A 23,375-nucleotide genomic window follows, 5' to 3' on the forward strand; every position below is an offset into this window, starting at 1 on the left:
AACACTGCATGCCACTGAGGTTTAAGCACTTCCAGCATCACTGAGTAGCATCACTTTAAGTAGCCCAGTTTAACTTTATAATTTAACTCGCCCTGCGTCACTGCATGATGCGTGTCAATCTGGTCCCTAATTAAGAACCTACCAAGACAGTCCAGTTCAAGTATACATTTTAATGATAAATCATGTGCACACATTGCAGTATATGGCCATGAGGAAGGCAAATATGGATATCAGTGTCGTCCCGTCTGTACAGAGCTTGTGTTTTTGGTTTCAGTGGGGCAGCTCGTGGTGGACCAGCTTATAGTGGGAACCACAGGAAGGACAGCGCTGGGCATCTCCCTCATGGAGCCAGAACCACACAATCGCAGTGTTGTCTTCCTCACCTGCAGAGAATTTATACTATGATTAGGGGGAAAGTATTTGTAGCTTTGTGGAAACGACTTTTCCACTGCACAAAAAACCTGCTAACAACTGTCACTTACAAAGACAGCCCACAAGCCTCTTGGTTCCAATGCATGGCACAATGTGAGGGTCCTCTTTGGTGCCTGCGTACTCTTTAGGCTTCAGGATACTGTAAGGATCCTGTAATGTGAATTTAAAGAAAATGAGTACGTGTAAAGTTCAAGCACAGTGTTTCTGTGTGTGTGTGTGTTATAACCAACCTTTCCCTGTTTGAAGGCCTGCAGGGCACGTCGCTCCAGTCCAGTTGCCTGTTCTTCATCTGTTGGCACTCCTGAAAAACAGATACGGGAAATAACAGTGGTGTAATTTAACAGGGTATTGTTACAATATTTAAGTACATTTGGGAGTATCTGTACTGTACTTGATTTTTTTGTGAACTTTCACTTTTGCTACTTTTACTCAACCACATTCCTATGTTTTGGAGTAAAAGTATTTTACTGTAGAAGGAGGGTGAGGGTTTCACAACTCCACCTACTACCAAGTGCATGGAAAAGGGAAATATGTCAAAAGAGTTTGACAACCCAGCAGCACATTTATTTCCGCTTGCGGCCTTCAGGATGACCCTGACTGTTAGATGAAAATTAGATTGTTTAATAATCTTCAGCATTCTGACAGCTTGCTTTTTTTTATTACCACCATGTACTTTTACTTTCAGTACTTAAGTGCATTTAATATACATACAATATAATATACAATTATTTTTTTATACTCAAGTACAGAAAATATCAGGTTAATAATCTAATAGGTGGCTTTAACTTCTACCAAAGTCATTTTCTATTAAGATATCTGTACTTTTACTCAAGTGTGGCTTTTGGGTACTTAATCTTCCACGGGGAGTTATTTTAATTAAGAAAAATGATAAAAAGTCATCCGGTCAGATTGTGTGCACATTACAGCCGAGCCGAGTTAAGTTGAACACCAGTAAGACTGCACGTCTGCATAGGACGCCACCCACAGCAACCTGCTCCTGCCCCTTATCAGGATACTGGCATCTAACCAGCAGACGGCTGCCAGAGGAGGTGGGTCTATCAAAGGCCTCAGCACGAGTTCAAGTCCAAATGACCTTCATTTTTTGATTCACACGTTGTAGTCACATTAAGGCGGAACACAGCTTCCTCACAGCACACACAGACCCCCAAAACAGACGTTTAATTACTGCGAGTAAACATTACGTGTCAAATTTCACTGTTGTTTGTCCTCTCTACATGATACACACCGGTGATAGCAAGCTAACGCCACATTTGGCGTTTTAGCCTCCAAACTGCGCAATTAACTAAACACATCTCATTACTACCTGACTACCGGTGTCCCACACTCCTGTTTTCATCACCGCAGACAGTCATTTCCACTGCACTGTGTGGGCCTGTCTAAAGGCTCCGAAGTCCTAAATTTCGTCGGTAATAAACACAGACTCTTACCTCTCACTGTGGCCATGGCCCGGTGTAATGGTCTGACCGCCACATTGCTCCTCAGCTGCAGTGTTGTTGTTGTTGTGCAGGCTCGGAGAAGAAGACGTCCCGCCATTCTGGTCTCACTTTCAGGTTCAGATATGATCTGACACACAACTGTCAACTGGACTGAAATGACCCCGACAACCGTGTGAGTGACAGGCGGGCCGACCAATGAGAGCAGGAGCCTGGTTGAGCAGACCAATCAAACTGAGCAGAGGGTTGAACCAGGAAAAGGTGGTAAATATACTGCTAAAAGCTTACACAGACACAACATGAAAATCATCGAATTTAAATTTAAATTGCCTCTTATAGCCTACTTGATGAAATTAGAGGGATATTAATATTCATTAGTGATGGATAAAGTACCTGAAAGTCACACTTGAGTACAAGTACAAATGTCTTACCAGGAAATGACTCTGGTGGAAGTTAAAGTCACTTATCAGAATATTACTTGAGTAAAAGTATTTAAGTAGCTGAGATTTACTGTTCTTAAGTATGAGAAGCAATTTTATGTCATTAGATGTACTCAAGTAATGTATTCAAAGTACAAGTGAATTTAAATAAAAATTTTTTACATTTTTTTACATGCAGGTTTTATTCATTTTATGCATTTGGTGCATGTAATTTCTTTGTTGTAAAAAACGGCAGCCTGCATTTTTTTGTATAAAAGTGCCATACAAATAAAGTTTATTATAATTACTATTTATTGTTATTAAATTATGTTAATAAAAAAGCAAGCCAACAGAATTTTGAGAATTATTTAGTGTATTTCTTCATAACATGCACCGCTAATAAAATAGAGTACAAATGACTTTTTTTTCACAACTTGAAGAAGACAATCTAATTTTCTCTTACTTCTCATTACTTCATTTTTTTCTGTCTGTCCCTTCCTCCTGGCCTTCCCTATTTTGTTGTAAATAACTAAGATTAAAAATGTCACAATATTATTCATTTTATGCATGAAAGCACACCCGACATTCACCATATCCATACTTAACACATCCCCTCTGATCCTTAACACAGAGCATCACATTATATCAATAATTATGAAAGCACATAATGTTTGTAGGTGTCCAGGAGGACTGACTAGTTGTTCTGGGAGGGAAAATAATGAAGCTACCACACACAGTCTGCTGTGTGCTCTGTACCTGATGGGAGCTTGGAGGCGGCAGGTGGGAGGCTGTGTTGGCTTGTTGTGTTGTGAGCCAGTGGGGACCAGTGAGCCATCAGTCATTTTATTTTTTACACATCCAAATGTCTTCTGTAAAAAAAAGTCTATTATGTTATAAATACGCTCCATGTTGGTGTTATAGCTGTGTGTGTCCATTAGACATACACCAACATTACAACAACATAGAAGAAAACAGTCAGTTTTAAATGTTTGCAGCCCTGATGTTCTGGGAAATTATTATTACTGGAGGAATCTGTCTCTTCTCCATCATCATCTTCACTGAATGATGACAGGAAAAAACTGTCAATGCACAGGAGCCTGTCTGTGCTGCTGCATGGACTCTGGTGTGATTGATGGTCGTTGCGCCTCTCCTCCAGGTGGAGGCGCTGCCGGACAAACAAACAGAACTGCTTTCTGAGGGTTTTCAAAAGAATAAGGAAATAAAGAGTCAATGATTAATCTGCTGTAACACATAAAAACACTGCTGTTGATGTATATGTTGTCTCAGCTGTGTGTTTAACAGTAGAAAGACAATAAAAAGACTGGGTCCCGCTGTCTTACTCAGGCTGAACTACAGCGTCTATTCACAGGCGCGATCCCACTACTGAGCGGCACGGGGGCTTTGACCTGCTCCGTTTCCGACCTGGGCCGGTGCACCCCTCCTTAGACGACCTGGCGATCCCGGGCTCCCCCAGGAGCACCATATCGATACCGAACTTAGTGCGGACACCCGATCGGCATAGTCCGCTGCAGCTCAGAGCTCCTGAGCTCAAACGGTCCGCCAGCCTCAGCCTCCCGGTGACTTGGATTACAGGCGCACGCCACCGCACCCGGCGAGGAAATACTGCATTCACAGAGACTTTGGCCTCTCGCAGACGTGACGTCATCAAGGAGCACGCACCAGCGGCATTTAAACAACGAATTTAAACCCTGCAGCTTCCGATTTATAATAGATCCATGGCAGCTGCAGAGTTGTGCAGATCAACACACAAAACATTAACATTTGCAAAAAATTAGCAAAAGACAATTATAGTCCTAAGTAGTCCTGACTTTACATTAGGAGCCCATGGGGCCCCACCAGAGGGCGCTGATGTACAGAGGAAGATTATAGGCTGCTCGATGTCCCGGAAGCATTCCCATTGGTTGGTTTGACTGGCGCGAGGGCGGGCACCGTGCAGGTTTTAGCTCTACTTTAGTTAACGAGGGACTGTTAATTTACCTTATGCTCGCGCAATGGATTGTGCGGACTTTTTTAACTACTGTGCGATTTAGCACTTAACCCCTTGAGCAGAAATTGTAAATAAAACATTTGTGACCACATCAACCGGAGGACTTTATCATTTCTCAAGAAGGAAAAACAAGAAAAGCTCATTCAACCAGGAGAGGTTCAAAAGGAAAACCTGGCTAACCGCTAGCATAGCAGAGAAAAAGCCCTGTTAGGCTGTCCACGACTTGTTTTTGGAGGGGAAACCGTCTGGACAACAGGTGCAGTGCGCCGGTGAGTCTAATTTATTGTTATTCATAAGTATTTACTGCTGTGTGTAGTTTAATTTGACACACAGCTGTGAGAGGGAGACTTAACAAACTGATAGTTTAGTTATAGTTGGGTAATGAGCTGCTGGCGGTAAGTGCATTGTCTGGGTGTGTGTGTGAGTTGGCGTGAGTTTTGCATTGTGTTTTACTGTCCTCACGTTGGTGTTGTTTAGATCGTGAGTATTTGATGTTGGGAGAGCTTTAACACTGTCCTTTGTGGTGCTGTTGATATGGTAAGATATGTGGTTAGATCTTTCAGTGTTTGTGTAGTTTTTTATGGTTTTATTCAACTGGATTTTTGCCATCAACGGTGCTGTGATTCTCCTCTTACTTGCCAGTAGCTCATTTGCTGTGTGTACGGTTCAGGGTAACATACAGTATGGTTTGTTTTGATTGCATCATCAATTTTTTTGTTTGAATATTGTGTGGCCCGACCAGAATTTGCATTTCAAAATCACCACTTGTTCTCCCATTTCTATATTTCTTTCTTTTTTTTTTTTTTTTGCTGGTGCAAGATGACATTAAATTTGGATGTGATGAGGCTTTAAAAGCAATTTAACCTTCTTTTTCTGGATCCTAAACTTGTTAGACTGCTAATATGTTGATAATATATGAGCCCTTGCTTGATTGTGTGAAATCTGAATTCACCCACACAGTTGCTTTCACTTCATGCCCCTCATTCACAAAGATTTTGGTTGTTTTTTTCCCACCATGGATGTATTACAGAAAGATGTCTTAACAAAGATGACGTCATCAGGGAGCAACAGCAGCATCTTGCGACGTAAAATAGCAGCTGCAAGTTGAAAGTTGATCAGCATTTGTTATATTTTCCGAAAATTCCTTCACAGATAAAACTTTGCTTCAATACATTATTACGTTTTAAAAAAACCCAGTTTTTTTAGTGCAGTTTTTTCCCATAACAGTTTGTAACAGTAGACAAAATAGCATCTAAATATGTGCATGGTTAAACAAATTACAAAAAGCTATTTTCTACTGTCCTGTAGAGCTTATTAGAGTTTTATAAAGTTTGCTCCAAAGTCTGGTAATAGTTTTACAGCAGCGATATAACATGATGGTGCACATGGAAAAGCATCCACTATGTTTCATACAGCCACTGAATGGACACATAACAACACATTATGGCCACAGAAATAATGAAAGCATGTTATTTTCTTGGCCTTTTTGTGTTGCTTCATATTGAGAAGTATATGCCTAAGTGAAACAGTAAAGACACAGATATCGCTCTGTGTGTCTAGTGTGGAGTTGGTCTTGGATGTGTTTAGCTGAGCTTAGCATAAAGACTGGCAGCAGGAGGAAATTAAATGGATTGCATAAAGCAGAAATGTACACATGACAGAGGCTGTATAATAGCAATGTTTTTTATTCTAGTAATACTGTTTCTGATAAAGACAAATGTTCATGCAAGAGTTTGAATAAAACATCACCTAACAAAAAAAAAAAACACAGCACAGATATCCCTCTGAATATGATACTGGATTTTGGATCATGTTGGCCAACTGATGTGCAAATGTCCAGGTTATAGCTACTACAAAACATCATCTGACACTGATAATACAGCAGGAACTTGATCTTTGGTAAAGATGAAGAAAATATGAGAAAAAAAACAACCATATTAAACTGAGAACATGACATCATTGAATTTAAAAGACATTTTATCATGAATGAGGCAAAATCACTTTGATACAAACAAACAAATGAAGGTGCATTAAACGCTGGAGGTCCATTGCGTATTTTTTTTTTTAAAAAAATCAATATGCAATTTCCTCTAAGGCACCCTTCCCTTTGATGGAAAGACATTTCCCCTTAAAATTTAATAAAAAACAAATTCAGATGGTTTGCTTTTGACGCTTAAAAAAAATCAGCAAACTTGTAACCCATTTGCCAACACAATCATGAATCATTCATAAATACCAAATTTATGCTAACAGTGACATTTTTTGAAACTTTCAAACATCATTTCGGCTACATCAGGGCTCTGCAACGCATCACAGGAGTGGGCCCATCATATGTTAGTGGGATTAATGTTTATAATAACCCCGTCTCTTAACACTGCTCTGTAGCTACTCCATCGTTCTGACCTTCAGCCACTTACATATCCTTTAATTCCCAGAGTCGTCTTGTAAACACAAATGCACAGTGATTAAAAACATAAATAATGCTTCAATGGTGTCCCTTAATTTTAAGTTACCCACACAATTGAGGTTTGAATAGAGGAACGGCAGGGATTCTAACATAATGAGAGACACGCCAACTAAAACTCCTCTAATGACTTTTTCTGTGATTAAACTGAGCCCCTGGAGACACAACAGCAGAATCAACGACCCAACGTGCAGCGGTCACAAACTTTGAGCTAATTTAAAGTTTCATGTCTGAGGAAAAAAAAACAACTAAACATTACTTTCTAACAAACAGTAACATAATATAGATTTGACATGACCTTAACGGCTACACTTCTGAAGTCTCGTCTATTCACAAAGAGATTAATCAAAAGAAAAAATTCAACGACCCCATGAAATAAACATAAATCAGTCGGGTAATGCAGCTGTGATAGAAATGAATATGAGTGTAAAAAATCCAACTTTTCTTTGGTAATAACATATTTGACACAGTATGTATTTACGGAACAGTGCAAAAAATATGAAGTAGCGTTGTATGTGTTTTTTGTCTCCATCAGCTCTGTTATCTTACAAATGGTTATAGTGTCCCAACGGTTTCATTTCATGGGGTCTTTCACACACTTTGTACAATCTAATCTACTTTCATTACAACACTTTAAAAACAGAATCCACACACTTGTTGACAACACTTTACAGCAACAGTCTTTTAACACATCAGAAATAAAACACACTCTTGGGGCAGCTGCGGGAGCTCGTATGACGGTGCATTTTACTACATGCTTTCACACAAACATGCACTCTTCGAATGACAAATAAAACATCAAACATGTCTTCTATTCTGTAAAGAATAACTCAAACATAATAATGTAGGCTAATGCTTTGTTGATGCCCTTATGGGAGCTCACGTTTCTCTCTGCTGTAGAGGTCAGAGGTCAGGGACACCTGTTAGGACGGACTTAAACCTGGTTTACCAGATGAAAGACAGTCTCCCTGCTCACTTTCGTCATCCAGCTGCCCTGAATGTAAATAATACGTCCACATTTTCAAGTTAAGAGGAATGTTAATTTTCAAGGTATTCCTTGACATCTCGAATGTTCAGCTAATCAGACACATCGGGTTAGTATATTAGTCTTTTTAACTTTAAATATCTCCGTTACTTCTTTATCAGTTTTAACATTCCTCACTGAAACTCCTTGTTACAGCTGCAGGCAAGCTAGACTTAAAAAATGTTTAAAAAGTTGTAAAAAATCAGAAATGTAAGCCTGATATCGCCAGAAAAAAACGCAAATGGGAGTTACTGGAAACTCACACCAAGAGTTGTCTCATCAACAACCGTAGACCAGAATGCCTCTGGATGCAAATGTAAAGACCTACAACTAATCGGAGAAACGAAACGTGAGGTAGCCCTGAGCAACAGACAAATGTCAACAGACTAAAGCGTGTAGAGATGAGCTGTGATGGTGTGGCATCATGTGAATGAGTGTTGCAGTTTTTGCCATCAGAATTTAAAAATATTTAATAATTTATTAACATAAAGCTCCACATCAGCTGCAGCCATGTTGGTTGTTTTCGTAAAACCTCAACACCACTCCTCTTTACTAAGCTAGGTTTATGCTCAGCTTTTTGTCAGTGGCGGGAAGGCGTGCAAACCAAAAAAATGGCGTCATCACGTATTTTGCATGAGGACACTGTCACACGTGCAAAATTAACATTGGCCAGTATTCTCCTTCAGTTCACTTCCATTCAGTGCAAGCAAAATGATGAATAAAACACCAGCTTCCAGTGGCAAAGCGAATCGGCATAATTGCATCAGATGGAGTTCAACTTTGGTGAACTCTGACCAGGGAAGTCGCGGCCTCAACCAATAGCAAATAAGTACATGTGGAGGATTGTTACCGTGTTTAACCCGCCAATATGGTACGATGTCGGTCATGAAAAATGCTAACTGCCCCACATGAGAGACGCTGCCCGGCTGGCAGTGAGTACAGACATGGAACGTAAGAAAATGGAAACTGTACCAATAATAACAAATTTCGCCATTTTTATTAGCAAGCTAGCTAGCTAACATTAGCTCACAAGTTAGCTTTGTGTTTTTCACGTCTGGCAAAGTCCAAATTCAGAACCAATATTGCTTCAGCAAGTGATGGTTACTCGCCTGCATTGGCTAATTTGTGACCGTGCCCTAAAGTCTGAAGGCTCTGCAGCCATTCAAACACGCCCCATATTAGTTTAGCGGTTGTAATTTGCTCTGGCCAGGTCGGCTGGTTATCTGTCTAAACACGAGGGGGGCCGGACATATCTGCCAAAACAAATAAAACACAAGCTTGCAGTCAGATTCATCTGGTTTTTGAGGCTAGAGAAACATGTCTGATGAGAAAAATAACATTCAAAATGACACAAATCCTCTAAGATCTCAAATTTAAAGGAATTTGTTTTATGCTAATTCTTGTGGACTGATCGTGACCACATTAACTTTACTGAGCAACAGTGCAAAGGCTTAGAGAACAAGTACAAGTCACAGTAACAGAGCAAGCGAACTGGCAGTCTTTTTAAGGGAGCGTGGCTGGAAATGTAAGGCACTACAGTCTCAGTTGGAGCGTCTCTGCATCCTCCAGACCTCCACGAATCTGCTTGCGGAGAAACTGGTGGTGGGACTGAGATGGAAGGTTGTCTGTCCTCATTCAGAAACTCCCAGAGAGTTTCGTTCTCACGGTCCTCACGGTCCTCACGTTCATAATATGCATAATCAGGAGAGCAGAGATCGTATCTGCAGCTTGGTGATTTCCACTTGAAGAAGGACTCCCTCCAGGCGTGACAGGAAAGGTACGATTAAAGGCTTGGCGCGCTGGCATGTGCTACATCTCAGGTAGAGTTTAGGAGTGAGGACAGAGCGTGAAGAAGCTGTGAGGAGAAGGAGACGAGGGGAATATGTGCGTGTGCTTACAGTCGGGTGAAAGGGCCAACGTGAAGAGGTCCTCTGAGCTTGGGAGAGGAGCAGGCGTTGGTGGTGAACATAGACGATGGGGAGGAGGAATAAGGTGAAGAAGAAGCAGACGAGGAGTCACCGCCGCTGTTCAGGGTGAAGACACTGGAAATAGCCACATCCACGATACCTTGACATAGCTCTGAATATAGTTTCCTGGAGGGAGAAGGGATAAAAGGAGTGTTAACATGCCCTCACCCTTGTGTTTCTGACTTTAAGAGTTTGAATTAAGTCTGTAGGAAACACGTACACTGACTCATTCAATATCATCTCATGGGAAACTCCCATGACACTTTTGCATTGGAAAAACGTCAAGATCAATTATGAGTCAAAGTTCCAAAAATAGAAATTCATGAGGAGCATGAAAATTCAAATGCGTAGCTCTGAAACAATAGTTACATTTTCATAGCTTTTCTATTTGTGACCTTCCATGGAAGAACAACAGCAAACAAACAAATATTCCAACATTTCACCACAGACATTTTTAGATACTTATGGAAATAGATGCAAAGCTCTTTTCTGCATATTGTCAACAGAGGCCAAACAAGTCTGAATGCAGACTGCAGGAATAAATGTGAATAGAAGACAGAGCACAAGGCTGTTAGAATTATAGACATAAACACAGTGGTTTACAGTAAAGGTAAAGCTAACATTAAAAAACTAAAAGCTAAAAAAAACACTTTTGTTTGTTACGTTACTGACTGTGCACAGGCTGGAGCTCCATTGATCTCGATGAGCCAAACTTTGAAGCTCTCGTCCACCATGAAATCAAATCCGAAGAGTTGGAAGCTCTGGTAGGACAGGTGCTTGGTGCTGATTGTCGGCTCGATACATGTCAGACAGCTCCTGTGAAACCGGACGGCAAAATCATTTCCAACACCTAAACAGCTTGCCACGTGCAAACACTTGATACAATTCAGCAGGAATATTTCAGGCATTAAGTGATCAATGACCTTTTCAGACCTCTACTGAAAATGAAATTCAAAATATTGCCCAGGTCCTGATTGTAGATGGTGTTTTATAGACACCAAATTTACATTTTCAGAACAGAAGCACATATGGGAACTAAATAAAGAGGAGACTTAAATGACTGTTTGGGAAATAATACACTAAAACAGTTACTTGTACTAAATACTATATGTTTACTAATAATACTGCTCTATAATTTGCTATTCTATCTTGATAACATTTTGGAGCTTTAGGAGCAAAAATGTTTTAAAACACAAGTCAGCTGACGGTCATGATAGTAGCTCTGGGAGGCTACACTTAGACTAAATGCTCACGGTGATAATCCTGGCATGTTGATGTTTAGCATGTATGATGTTTACGTAAATTTGGCGTATCAACGTATTAACATTTAACATTAGCACTCGACACAAAGTGCAGCTGAGGCTGATGGGAACATCATTAGATCTGCAGGTTTTAGTCACAAACTCAGATCCAGTGACTCCATGATAGTCTGCACAAATTTGCACAACAGTCCATAAAACAGCTGTCGAGATACTTCAGTCTGGACCGGAAGCTGTGGAGACATCACAGACTAACACTGCAATCCCAAAACGATGCTGCTAACAGTTTAAAAAGCCTGTGTGTGCCTAAAGGAAGGTTTTTAAAGCCAAAGCACATGGCAAACTAACCCATATTGATGTTGTGTTTTTTGTTTTTAAACCTACCAAATTCCACTGATATAATTTTATGCAATGAAGCAGTGACAATCTTACTTGTTATTTACAAGCTAAAATCGGTGGCTTTCACATTAACCATAAGTCCTTGAAGAACAACATTTCATCTCATCTTTCTTCCTTATATCCACTTATCAAGACTAAAATATCATTGATCAACCAAGTAACTTAAACAAGAATACGTTATTTACGTTCTCTATCACCTAAAACAGATTTGATTTAACAAATCAGTCAGCTTTTTTCAGTTTTGGAGAATGGCCCCAACCATACTAATATGCCAGTTTTGTGTCTGAATACAGTTTGCGATTGATAATAATAGAAAAATAAAAAATAATAAACAATATTATGTATTTCAGCTTTCAGTGTGATGTGTGACAGCAGAGCTGTGTTGTCTATTAGAAGAGATCCAAAAGCATAAACTGCAGCAAAAACAAGAAGGACCTACTTTATGATCTGCTTGATCTGAGGTAATATGGTGCTCTCCAGGGTCATGTTGTAAGTGTTCAGCAGGTACAGCCTGAACTCATCGAAGAACATCTCGTTCCCTTCCTCGTATCGTCCGTAGTTCTGGGAGTGCTCCTTCTGGATGCAGTGGTTGGTCAGATGGCTGGTCATGTCCTGGAGGTCAGAGCTGTTGTAGGGCTCCGAGGATGTCCTTAGCACACCCTCCCGGTATAAATAGATGTTGTACTGATGGTCCACTAGCACCCAGCTCCTAGTAATAGTACAACATAACCCATGAGAGCCTCAGTTACAAAGTCCGGACAGACTAGCACACTCTTTCTCTGTGGGTTTAACATAAAAGACTTGCCTGATGTCAAACTTGCGACGTCCCGGCTCCAGAAGCAGAGGTTTCTCCAGGTACTTCTGAATAACATGAACCTGTCCCTGATTATCAATGTACTCCAGCAACTGATTAGCATCATGGGATATGAAAATACCAGCACCTGTTGTAATAAAATAAAATATGTGAAGCTACCACTGATGCCATCTGCCACATTTTAAAACTGCAAACAATACAAGCAGTAGGTCACTTAAAAAAGGATTTATCTAGTGAAACTGTCCCCTTTAAAAGGGAAAAACTCTTTAAAAAAGCTCAGAAAGAGTTTGTAATCTATGACTCAAGTTAATATAATCGGGGTTCCAGCAGCTTAAGTCAAGGTAGATTTAGGAGTTTAAGATTTTTTTAATGCCACTCGGAATAAAGTTTAAGACCAATGTACTGATAGTCAAAATTGGAGCTGGACAGATTTATTCTCCCAAATGGTTATTGTGATATAAAATATGACTTTTTCAGTGAAAAGACCTTGTTAGACTGAACAAGGAACAAATTCTATTATCATGAAATTATCTATGTGGTTCACCAACAGAAGTGGGATATATTTGGCATTTCTGGCGGGCTTTCTTGGTGATTTTGTGTTTCTCAATCTGCATGACATTCCACTGCTTGGATTGTCATCATGACGAGTTGTTTAACAAAAAAAAAAATGCTGCCAATTATTTTGCGATTTTATGATGTAACCTCAGAACAATATATGCATTTAATCCTACTCTTTATGTCTGAGCAGGTTTAAGACTTTTGACCATTAATTTAAGTCAATTTAATAACAATTAAGGCCTTACTTTTAGATTAATGAATTCAATGCCTTTTAAGACTTGGATCCATGGGAACCCTGATAATTTAAGAAGACACTGAAGAGAAAATGTTTGACCAAGGCTTGTGGATTGAAACGTGGATGATAGATTTTACCTTTAGCTCCAGCAGAGGACTTGGCTATCCACACTGTGCCCTCCCCACTTTCTTTTTTAGAGTGATAGGAGGCCAAGAAAACTTCCCGCTCATCAGTCTTGGGATTGCTCTTTAGATGGCTGATGCCATTTGTAGCTGGAGCAACAGGGGTGTTGAGGTTAGTGGGATAGATGATGTAGGATTCTGGGAACCAGTTAGAGGAGTCGGACAGCTCTGGACTGGTCTTTATTAGTCTAATGGTAAAGAAAGGAAATGGTCAGCTAATGTAACTTCCTCTAAATAATTGATTTGTGCAAAACTACATTAGTGACGGCAAAAGATGCTGATTTTTTTTTTAAAAAAAAGACAGATACACACTTGACCAAGGACGCCTTTCTGCAAAGCTTGTCTGCTCCTCTGTAGTAATTCACCAGCTGCACCAGTCCTGGCTCATGACCTGTGAAGCCCAAATTAGGATATTTTAAAATGCATGGAAATATCCACAATAAGAGCCTTCATTACACATTTAAATGGGAGGCATCATTTTTCCACAGGATGCTTGACAGCAGCTGTCTCATCCTGAGTGGGTGCACACACCAAATATAGCTGCAAACACGCTTTTCTGTCTGATTCCAGCATCATGTGAAATATGAAAGAATATACTTACCTAATCGTCCAAATGGCAGTCTGTTCCGTTCACCGAGCATTAAGTTGAATCTGGGATTGTCTCTTTTCAGCCTTTTCCATTGTCCGGTTGACTGGAGGATTTTGGAAACTTCTGCATAAACAGTACTGTTCTCGTCACGGGTGACAAACGTGTACATCGGGGTATTCATACTGACACGCTGACACCAAGGGGACGTGTATAATAATAATAATAATAAAAAAAAAGGTTGAATGTGTCTATAACTTAGCTGTTTGGCTATATATGGTGCTGTCTGGTTGGCACTGCAGCAGACAGGCTGTTCAGGGTTATCTCCTCTGTCCGTGCCATGATGATGAGTCAGTCATATCCAGTCCACACTTCACTGCTAACTCACAATATCGTCCTGAAGCTCCAATTCAGTAATCTGGGGCTAACGTGTATCTGTTTAAAACATGGTAGCATGTGAAGGATAGCTGTTTAAGGTTGCTGCGCAGACAGGGATCCTCCACAAACCCCAGACAAGGGTGTGACTGACTGCTGCTGCCGGCTCCTGGGGCTGGTCCCGTCTGGATTAATTAAGCTCCCGTCTCCGGTTTAGCTAAAACGTTAGCTAACGGACTGCGACTATTTATAACATTTATCCAGGAAACTTTTCCAGCTTCTCTCTTCAAAGACAAAGACTTTAGTTATGGACAGTGCACAAAACTAACTATCTGCCTAGTTAGCTTACACAGGATCACAAACGCAGCCTATTTTCTCACCGGCAGGGTCTGCTTTATCCACCGAGGCTCAGCAGCCGCTGTCATCCAGTGTCGACAGCATAAACAAAAAGCTCTACGGTTGTGGTTAGTGTAGTCAACGCGCACACAAATATCAAGATCGGTGGATATTTGACATAGTTTGTTACACAACAAAAGTAAATAGCTACGTCTGCGATTGTAATAAATGTACAAGTATGATTTTTTAAAAGCTAATATGCGTCGAAATTCACTGCCGACTGAATTCCAACAACATTAGTACTTCGTTTCCCAGAAGGCAACACGATAAAGCGACAGTCTATTCAATGGATTGGTTTAACGGCTTGTAGCCACAAGATGGCGTTGCAGACCTTCTAAATTAGCAGCTTGTGTTGAAACCACAGTAGAAATAAATTATAAAACGGAACAAAAAGGTTCTCTACTCTCGGTAAGACTGCTTCGTAGTTTATAATTTATTATATATAGTCAAGAAGCTTAACGTGGGAATTAACAGCGCGGCGAATTAGCACATTAATAGATAGTGACCGCTGTCTGGGCGAACCTGGGGGATAAATGAAGCACTCCGAAGTTGTGGCAAGTTGTGGGTCCCGTTCCGATATTTTTAAACAAGTTATTTGCTTCTACTTAGCACTGTTTTATTCTCGTATTTCCACCATAAGTCGACGTTTGTTAAATGGAAAACGACAAAAACTTGTGTTTAGTTTTGTCTGGGTGTCTACATTAGCTGAAAGCGATGCCGAAAGGCTACTTTACGTTTTCCCAGAACGAATTGGGACGTGACAGGAAGTTGTACTGTTGAGGAGGAAACCGGCGGGAACAACAACTGAACGGCGAGTTAAAGTGCAGATGCTGTCAACAAGTTAACGTTATAAAAGTCCTCCGTTTAGTGTAGCACCTTTATGTTTTGTCATTATATCAGAAGATACCCCTGATAGTAAGTGTCGTCCGTTGTTGTCCTCACTATCGTGGCCTGTGTTTGATGCGGTGTAATACCTGTAACATAAATGGTTAACGTCTATCTGTAAATGAGTGGGACCCGTCTAAAGGCTGTTTATAACTGCATGTCATGGAGACTAAGATAGTTTTCCTTGTGAGTTCACTGAAAGATGATCTAAAGTTAAATAACACTACTGCTGCAGCAGCTTTGCCTGTGAGCTTCCCTCTAGTAAGGGACTGCTCGATATTTATGAGAGGGGAGGAGGGTGGTGTGAAATGAGAGAGGCACTTCAAATCATTTTTTAAGTATTGGGGAGAGAGTTATGTTTTTTGATTTGGCTTAGGGAAGAGACATTCAGCTTTAAATGGTTGTATTTTGTTTTTATTTTAAACATCCCCACAACCCCCCAAACCTGCAAGTGGGATTGAAATGCATGCTTTCTTTCAAAGTCACCCCCCCTGCCTGTACCCCCAGCCACCCCTACTCTGATGAATAAACTACAGTCCCTAACTTTACAGCTACATATTCTTTAAGTTAAGTATTTAACAGAGCTGCATACAGCTCTTTCCACCAATATTAAACCATTGCTGTTCACTATTCTAGTTTAGTAATGTTACCAATCTACTCATCCCATGAAACAGTTGTAATGTTATATTGTTATTACACGGCTCTGGATATTTAGAGGTTATAACAGCTGAGGTATGGAGACTAACGAAGCTTGTGTTAACCCTTTGAAACCTGTGGAAATTGCCTTAATGTCTTTCAAAAACATTAGAAAAAGACAATGAGCAACAGAAGAAGAAATGACCCAAAAATGAGCAAGAAATTAGGAAAAAGTACAGGAAAATCAACTGAAAATTAGTCAAACAAAAAAATTAATTAATAATAATTTTTAAAAAAAGAAATAAAAAGTTTAAAAAAAACAACAACAATGCAATAAGACTTGGGAAACGTACTGAAAAATGTTGTAATAATTCTCAAGCATAATTGTAAATGTTATAATTATATTTTTTTTTTCAAGACATTTCCCTAGCATTTCTAAATCTTCTTTTTCTAAATCTATTATTTCTTGCAATTTGTGGATCATTTCTTCCCAAGTTGCGAACTGCCTTATTACTCGTGTTTTCAAAGACATCACACCTATTTGCTCTGGTTTCAAATGTTTATCTACTTGTGAAATGCATCTGAAAGCAGCACAAGAAACGTGTTGTCACTCCAGGTTTCAAAGGGTTGAATATCAAAGTTTGGAGTTTCAAAGTCATGGACATTTACCAGTTAGGGAAGGGCCTTACGCAGAGATGCTTTTGAGTTTGGATGCAAATGAGTGAGATGCATCTTTTTTGAGACCTGAGCCATAATAATGATATAAAGTCAGGATATTTCAGTATCTGCTCTTTCACTTGTAACCATGTTTTTTAAATCTGTTGTCATGAGTTCCTGAAGGTCATTGGGTGTGGTGTTGTATCATTTGCTCATACTTATCACAGAATGTAACATGATGAGATGTACCTTTTTTGTGTGTATGGGTCAGGGGTGATGTGTGCCTTGGCTTTTACTGAGGTCATGTATTTTTAATAACTTTTGTCCCCTCTCCTTCATCAGACTGGAGCAGGCCAGGCATGAGTGGCGCACACCTGGACGAATGGCAGAGGAGGTCCTTTGACATTTCATCTGGCAACTGTACACCTGAACAGACGGCCGATGCCTACCGGGCCCATATCCTCTCCATTCAGTATGCATGGGCAAGCTCCCAGCTCTCTCAGGCCGGCATGGCCAGCCTGCTCAGGACCTACTCGGAGCGCTACGCCGCAGTGCTGGACTCGGATGACCCCCGCACAGGGCTCAACAACTATGCAGAGAGTGCGCTGCATCTGGCCCGCAGTCAGAGGAACTACAGTGACAAATGGGAGTCGTCCCTGACCGCGGAGAGTGTGCTGGAGCTGCCCTGCGTGCAGAGCATGATTCAGGTAGGGGCAGGGGGCGGAGGCTCCCTGGTGGCACCAGGAGATGTTAACATATCTGTGGGACCAGAGAGCAGAGGCAGCTCCCTGTGTGCGCCCTTAACAGGAGTCAGGTCAGAGGGTGCATTGTTTAAACCTTTGGGTCCACCACAGCCTAAAACAGAGGCCAGTAACTCAGCTTCTATTGTCACTTCAGAGAGGTCAAAAGGCTCTGATGTGATGTCGGGTAATCCAAATGTTTTCCCCCGACCTCCAATGAGGCCGCAGTCCGTGTTTAGTCATTCTCCTTCAGTTGCTCCACAGGGAAACCCTGGCCCTGCAGGCGGCACACAAAACTACCAGTCCTCCTTCTTCCCCACCGCCAACCCATCGAAGCGAAAGAATTTTTACAACCCAGATGGAGGCGACAATAGCAGGGGGCAATATGGAGGTCAAGCAGGCACTGATCAGCGAGCTGGAAGCAACTTTAAAACCGCCCGTGAGCAATTCATTGTTGATCAACAGAAAAAGAACTCCAGTCAGTCCCAGAGAGGTCAGACCCCCGGCATGGCAGCAACTATAAAAAAATCTCTGGGTGCTAACAGGCCTCGAGGTACATTTTCTAAATTTGTGTCACCAATGCCACGACAGGAGGAGGAAGAAGGAGCGGCGAGCCGTAACTCTAATCAGGAGCCTCAGATCCTGGATGAGCGTCTGAAAAACTTTGAGCCAAAGATAGTGGAGCTGATCATGAGTGAGATCATGGACCACGGGCCTCCTGTCGCCTGGGATGACATAGCGGGCCTGGAGTTCGCCAAGACCACCATAAAGGAGATTGTGGTTTGGCCCATGCTGCGTCCTGACATCTTTACCGGCCTCCGCGGCCCTCCCAAAGGCATCCTGCTGTTTGGCCCTCCAGGGACCGGAAAAACTCTGATAGGAAAATGCATAGCTTGCCAATCAGGTGCCACCTTCTTCAGCATCAGTGCTTCATCGCTCACATCCAAGTGGGTGGGCGAGGGAGAAAAAATGGTGCGAGCCTTGTTTGCAATCGCACGCTGCCACCAGCCTGCGGTCATTTTCATTGACGAAATTGACTCACTCTTGTCCCAGCGGACAGACGGGGAGCATGACTCATCACGTAGGATAAAAACAGAGTTCTTGGTTCAGCTGGACGGGGCAGCCACGGCAGCAGAGGATCGTATCCTGGTGGTGGGCGCCACCAACCGGCCTCAGGAGATAGACGAGGCTGCCCGACGCCGCCTGGCAAAGAGGTTATACATCCCCCTGCCCGAAGCAAGCGCCCGAAGACAGATAGTAACTAACCTGATGGCTCAAGAGAAGAACCAGCTGAGAGAGCAAGAGCTGGAGAGCGTGGTAACGGCCACCGACGGCTTCTCAGGGGCCGACATGACTCAGCTGTGCCGGGAGGCGGCGCTGGGGCCCATCCGCAGCATCCAGCTCAGTGACATCGCCACCATCACTGCAGATCAGGTGCGACCAATCCTCTACAGTGACTTCCAGGAGGCCCTGAAGACGGTTCGACCCAGCGTCTCATCAAAAGACTTGGAGCTATATGAAGAGTGGAATAAGACTTTTGGCTGTGGACGTTAAGCTTGGCTCCTGATCGTACCTCTTGTAAAATTAAGTTTCGAAAAATGTTTCACTTCTGGGGAAATCTACAGATCTTAAAACGGTTACTTGTTTTTTGCACACAAAAGACATAGAGTGGGTGGACAAAATAGCACGGGTATCTTCAACAACGATACCACGGTGTCACTTGAAAACCAAAAACATGCAAATGTCACAAAGATCATTTTCTATATACAGAGATGTGTGTGAGATTGCATTATAATGAGCAAGTGTTTCTCTTATTTTCCACCCACAGTGTGTCCAACCGTTCATCTTTGTTGTTTACTACAGCTCAGTACAACCAGCCCGTTGTTTGAGAACCATTCATTTTCGTCCTTACTTGCAGGCTACACTTTGAACACAAATTTAAACATCTGAGCTGATATAAGTGAACAGTGTCCAAATATCAGCTTTAAAAAAGTCTGAGAAGCAGCCTGAAACTCAGTATACTTATCTTACTCACAGTTATCTTTCTTGTGAGAGAATAAAAGATTTTTTTCTTTATGGAGAAATTGCTCTGCAAGTTGTTTCCATCTGTTAGCACAACGCATTCAAATGATTTTTTTTTGTAGTTTGTAACGGCCAGACTGTTTTGTTTGGATTTTCATTTTACTGTTTCTTTGTGGTTGGTTGAAAGCATCAGGCACCATGTTGCGTGCTCAAACTGTGCTCCAGATGAAGAAATTATCTCTCTTTAGGTTCCTTTAAGGCAATTAGCATCCTTTTTTAATACGTTGAGGTTGAATTAATTAAGTTAGTATTAATTCCCAGAGATATCCTCACCTTGACTTTATGTCAAGACTTTTCTTCCGGAATTGCTTTTCTTCTTTTAAATTAAATTGCAGAGCCATAATGTATTTTTTCACCAAATAAAATTAAATTTTGCATTAATGTACATGCCTTTTATGTCTCAGAATTTAAACTCATCAATATTGAGCTTAACTCCAATAAAGCCGTGATGATAAACATTAGTTGCTAACTATAGAATTCATCAACTAAAGTAATAATTGATCAGTCCATTTGGGTAATTTTTTTAAAGAAAAAAAAAGTCATATTTCTCTGATTCCAGCTTCTTAAATGTGAATATTTTCTGTCTATTTACTCCTTTAATGGTAAACTGAATGTCTTTGGGTTTTGGACAAAACAAGACATTTCAGGACATCATCCTTGGACTTTTTTTCAACACTGATGATCATTTTTCACCATTTTCTGACATATTATAGACAAAACATTTAATTGATTAATCAAGAAATAACCAACAGATTAATTGAACATTAAAATGATTGCTGGTTTCAGCCCTAATCTCCAGTATATTGCAGCATTTCACCACTTGATCCTCCTTCCCATCTAATCCACAGAGGGCAGTGTGATCACTTTATTGAGAGATGTATATGCAGATCTTTGTGATATTTTGCCTGAAGTCTTGTCCTGAAATGTTCCTCAGGCTGGATGTGCTAATCATATCCACGGAAGTTGGGCAACACAGAGAGTATCCTGGGTCTCGTGTTTTTAAAAAAACAACCGAAAGTTTTGCCTCCCTTCCTGTTAGTGATTAAGACAGCAGTGGACTCAGCAGGAAAATCTCTTACTGCAATACATGTTTTTCTATTAGACAATATGCATGAGATCCATAATCAAAACTTAAGTAGAGCCACAGAGTTTATGGCTGGTCTGTATATACTTCAAACGCTCTGTCCAGTCAGATTCTCAGCTATTAGTATTAATAAATAAGACAGACGCTTTCTCTCTTCCACACATTAGAAACGTGGTTAATCTACGGCCAAGTGGTGGCCCTGGTCAACAGAGATTCTCATCATTGTTGATGTTTTTTGAGTCTAATGCCTCACTGGTCAAATATACACTGTGCTATTGAGGAGGACCATTATAGATTGTGCACACATGAAATGAAATTCTCATGTAAATTTAATGAAACAATCTTTGAAAATCTGGAAGACCATGAAAAAGGCCTGTCATTTATTTTTCATCTTTTTGTCTAGTCCCTGATAAATATTTCAGACGTGTGGTTGGCCACTGTATTGAAACTTTGTTGAATTAGCCAGCAGTGAAAATTGTCACACAACTCCCTCTCGAGCATCTCTGAACACGGGGACTCCTCACAGCTGGACCGGGACAGATGCACAGAATTCCTCTGGTGCTGGTGGGATCCATAGAGGATGGACTGAAAAGTGAGCCATATGGTGTCAGCTTGTAGCTCAATTTGATTGTGGCTGTGCAGCGGTGGACACATCTGGGGTTGTGTGGTCACAAACACATTTACAATATGTTTACTTATAAACAAAATGTCTGTAATGTTACTGTCTATATATGATTGTTATTCAAATTTGAAATACTGACATTTGAAAACGAGGTAGAAATTAGTGGAGTATTTAAGTAACTTGAAGATGGTGATGATTTTTTTTTTGCAACTGCTTAATATTACCTGTTTGGAATATTGCATGTTCAGAGATCAGATATAGACAGTGATGCCAAAAGCATTAAGAACCTTTACTTACATATAAGTGTCTGTTCAACAATATAAATATACTGCATTAGACAATAAAGTCCTGTATTTCAAATTTTACCTGAACAAGTTTATACATATAAGTATTTTACATTTAAATGTACTTAAAGTAAGAATCCTTAAGATTTTCAGGAGACCGAATCTCATTTTTATATCTTAGCATTTTTTCCATCAACACTCACTGAATGCATCTACATGCTGTAATTATCTCTCTATATAGTCGTTTTAATTGTTAGTGGCGGGGTCCGCCATTTCCGCACATGATTTAAATTGTCCTTACAGGCACTAGGATTTCATAGGTTTTCATAGGTTAACAATGCAGCATGATACGGTGTAACCTAAATTTTAATTTAAAAACTACTTGTGTGCAGCATTAAAATCATATTGCATATACAATTATTACTGACAGAATTGTCATCAAAACAACATGAGTTTGTTTGGCTGCACTGTAAACAGATATAGCACTTGTTATTTCTGACAGTTTTAGTAGCCGACAATAGTTTTAAACTGCAATCGCTGTCACCACCAGTCATGACTGAAATCTTAAAGATTATAGCTTTAAAGTATTAAAAGTAAACATTATCATTTTGCTGAAAATGTGTGTGTTATACTATAATGTAGGCTGTTGCATCATTACATGAGTAACAATTTACTGTTGTAGCTGGTTTTAACTACTTTAAACACAGTCAGGTAGTTTAGTCCAGTGGTTCCAAGTGGGTCACAAGACAAATCTGAGGGGTTTTGAGACCTATTTATGAGATAGGTAAGAAGGAAAGGCTCTGCTCTGCTACGTTAATGTATATGTGTGTGTATATATATATATATATTTCTTTTTTTATTTTTATTTTTTACATTTTTGTTAAGTACAGGATACTTTTACCTCTTTGGGCCTCAGTTCAAGTGAAACCACAAAGTTTAGAGGGGAAATGTGTCTTTTGTGGCACTGGGAACAACTCAGACATCTGAAACGTGACGAGAGGCCCCACAGACACACAGTCGGCTTTTTTTGCAAACACTCAGGAGCCAGACAGGTTAGGGACCACCAGTGTCGTCTGTTATGTATCTCTTTGTATTTAAATCTAAAAAGTAATCGCTAACCATTGCTTTATACTCCTTGACTAGGTTTCAGAGAGAATAAATCATACAATAGAAATATTCAAGGAAAGTAAAGTACCTCAAAATTGTACTAAAGTACAGTCATTTAGTTACTGGGAAAAGAACCTGTACTCTTGATGCACACATTTGGCCCCACACGTTGAAACACAAGTTGAAGCAGCGACGGCGCTCACACAGTGTGCAGTGAATGTTCTTTTATGGCCGTCCATTAATGGGGCGCAGTCATGTGAAGTGTGAAAAACCTCGAGTAGCCTACTAACATCTTGTTGGATCCTGTTAACAGCACAACTGGAGCTGGTGAGGTCTGAGTCTTAAAGGAGTATTTCAGTCAGCTGGCTGAAAGGGGAAGTGAGATTTGGGATTCTGGCAGGCCCAGAGTTGCTTGGCCAGATTATCCCTCTCATGCAAATGCCCTCCCTCCCCTGTTGGGTCCCAGTCAAGCGTGGGGGGCTAGGTCCTGGCCACAGCTGCTTCCCGTTTCTGCTAAATCACACAGCAGCCATCTGGATGAGGCTGTCGCCGCACAACGCCGCTGAGCTCCTGTTGCCGGCCCCGACTGAGCCTCTGCAGACAGACCTGGCCCTCAGAGCCCCGGCCCCTGCCTTCTGCTCCAGTGCCTGATCCTCGCTGTCCCAGCTCTCTGCTGGTGTTTGTGTGTGAGCGTGCACGGAGCGTC

At 40.9% G+C, this 23,375-nt stretch overlaps 3 protein-coding genes across 4 annotated transcripts; 1 reads left to right on the top strand and 2 right to left on the bottom strand.

The window, feature by feature from the left end:
- Positions 1-155: 155 nt before the first annotated feature.
- On the bottom strand, positions 156-3,162 carry LOC121954301 (cytochrome c oxidase subunit 5B, mitochondrial-like). The gene is made up of 5 exons (XM_042501691.1): positions 3,062-3,162; positions 1,881-2,098; positions 663-733; positions 483-582; positions 156-383 (listed from the first exon to the last, which is right to left on the bottom strand). The coding sequence occupies exons 1-5, from the start codon at positions 3,145-3,147 to the stop codon at positions 271-273; spliced, it is 588 nt and encodes a 195-aa protein (XP_042357625.1). The 5' UTR covers positions 3,148-3,162; the 3' UTR covers positions 156-270.
- A 1,127-nt stretch (positions 3,163-4,289) lies between these two features.
- fignl1 (fidgetin-like 1) lies at positions 4,290-20,093 on the top strand. 2 transcript variants are annotated; one of them, XM_042501886.1, is made up of 2 exons: positions 4,290-4,582; positions 17,093-20,093. In XM_042501886.1, exon 2 carries the CDS (start codon positions 17,110-17,112, stop codon positions 19,042-19,044), a length of 1,935 nt encoding a protein of 644 aa, XP_042357820.1. In that variant the 5' UTR covers positions 4,290-4,582; positions 17,093-17,109; the 3' UTR covers positions 19,045-20,093. The 2 variants fall into 2 exon arrangements, with proteins under 2 accessions (XP_042357820.1, XP_042357821.1); XM_042501887.1 differs by lacking the exon at positions 4,290-4,582 and adding an exon at positions 15,401-15,487.
- ttl (tubulin tyrosine ligase) lies at positions 5,981-14,563 on the bottom strand. Its single transcript, XM_042501888.1, has 7 exons — positions 13,817-14,563; positions 13,528-13,606; positions 13,171-13,403; positions 12,232-12,367; positions 11,866-12,135; positions 10,441-10,584; positions 5,981-9,894 (listed from the first exon to the last, which is right to left on the bottom strand). The coding sequence occupies exons 1-7, from the start codon at positions 13,983-13,985 to the stop codon at positions 9,696-9,698; spliced, it is 1,230 nt and encodes a 409-aa protein (XP_042357822.1). The 5' UTR covers positions 13,986-14,563; the 3' UTR covers positions 5,981-9,695.
- Positions 20,094-23,375: the final 3,282 nt, after the last annotated feature.

Source organism: Plectropomus leopardus, chromosome 15 (assembly GCF_008729295.1).
Source record: "Plectropomus leopardus isolate mb chromosome 15, YSFRI_Pleo_2.0, whole genome shotgun sequence".
Taxonomy (NCBI): domain Eukaryota; kingdom Metazoa; phylum Chordata; class Actinopteri; order Perciformes; family Serranidae; genus Plectropomus; species Plectropomus leopardus.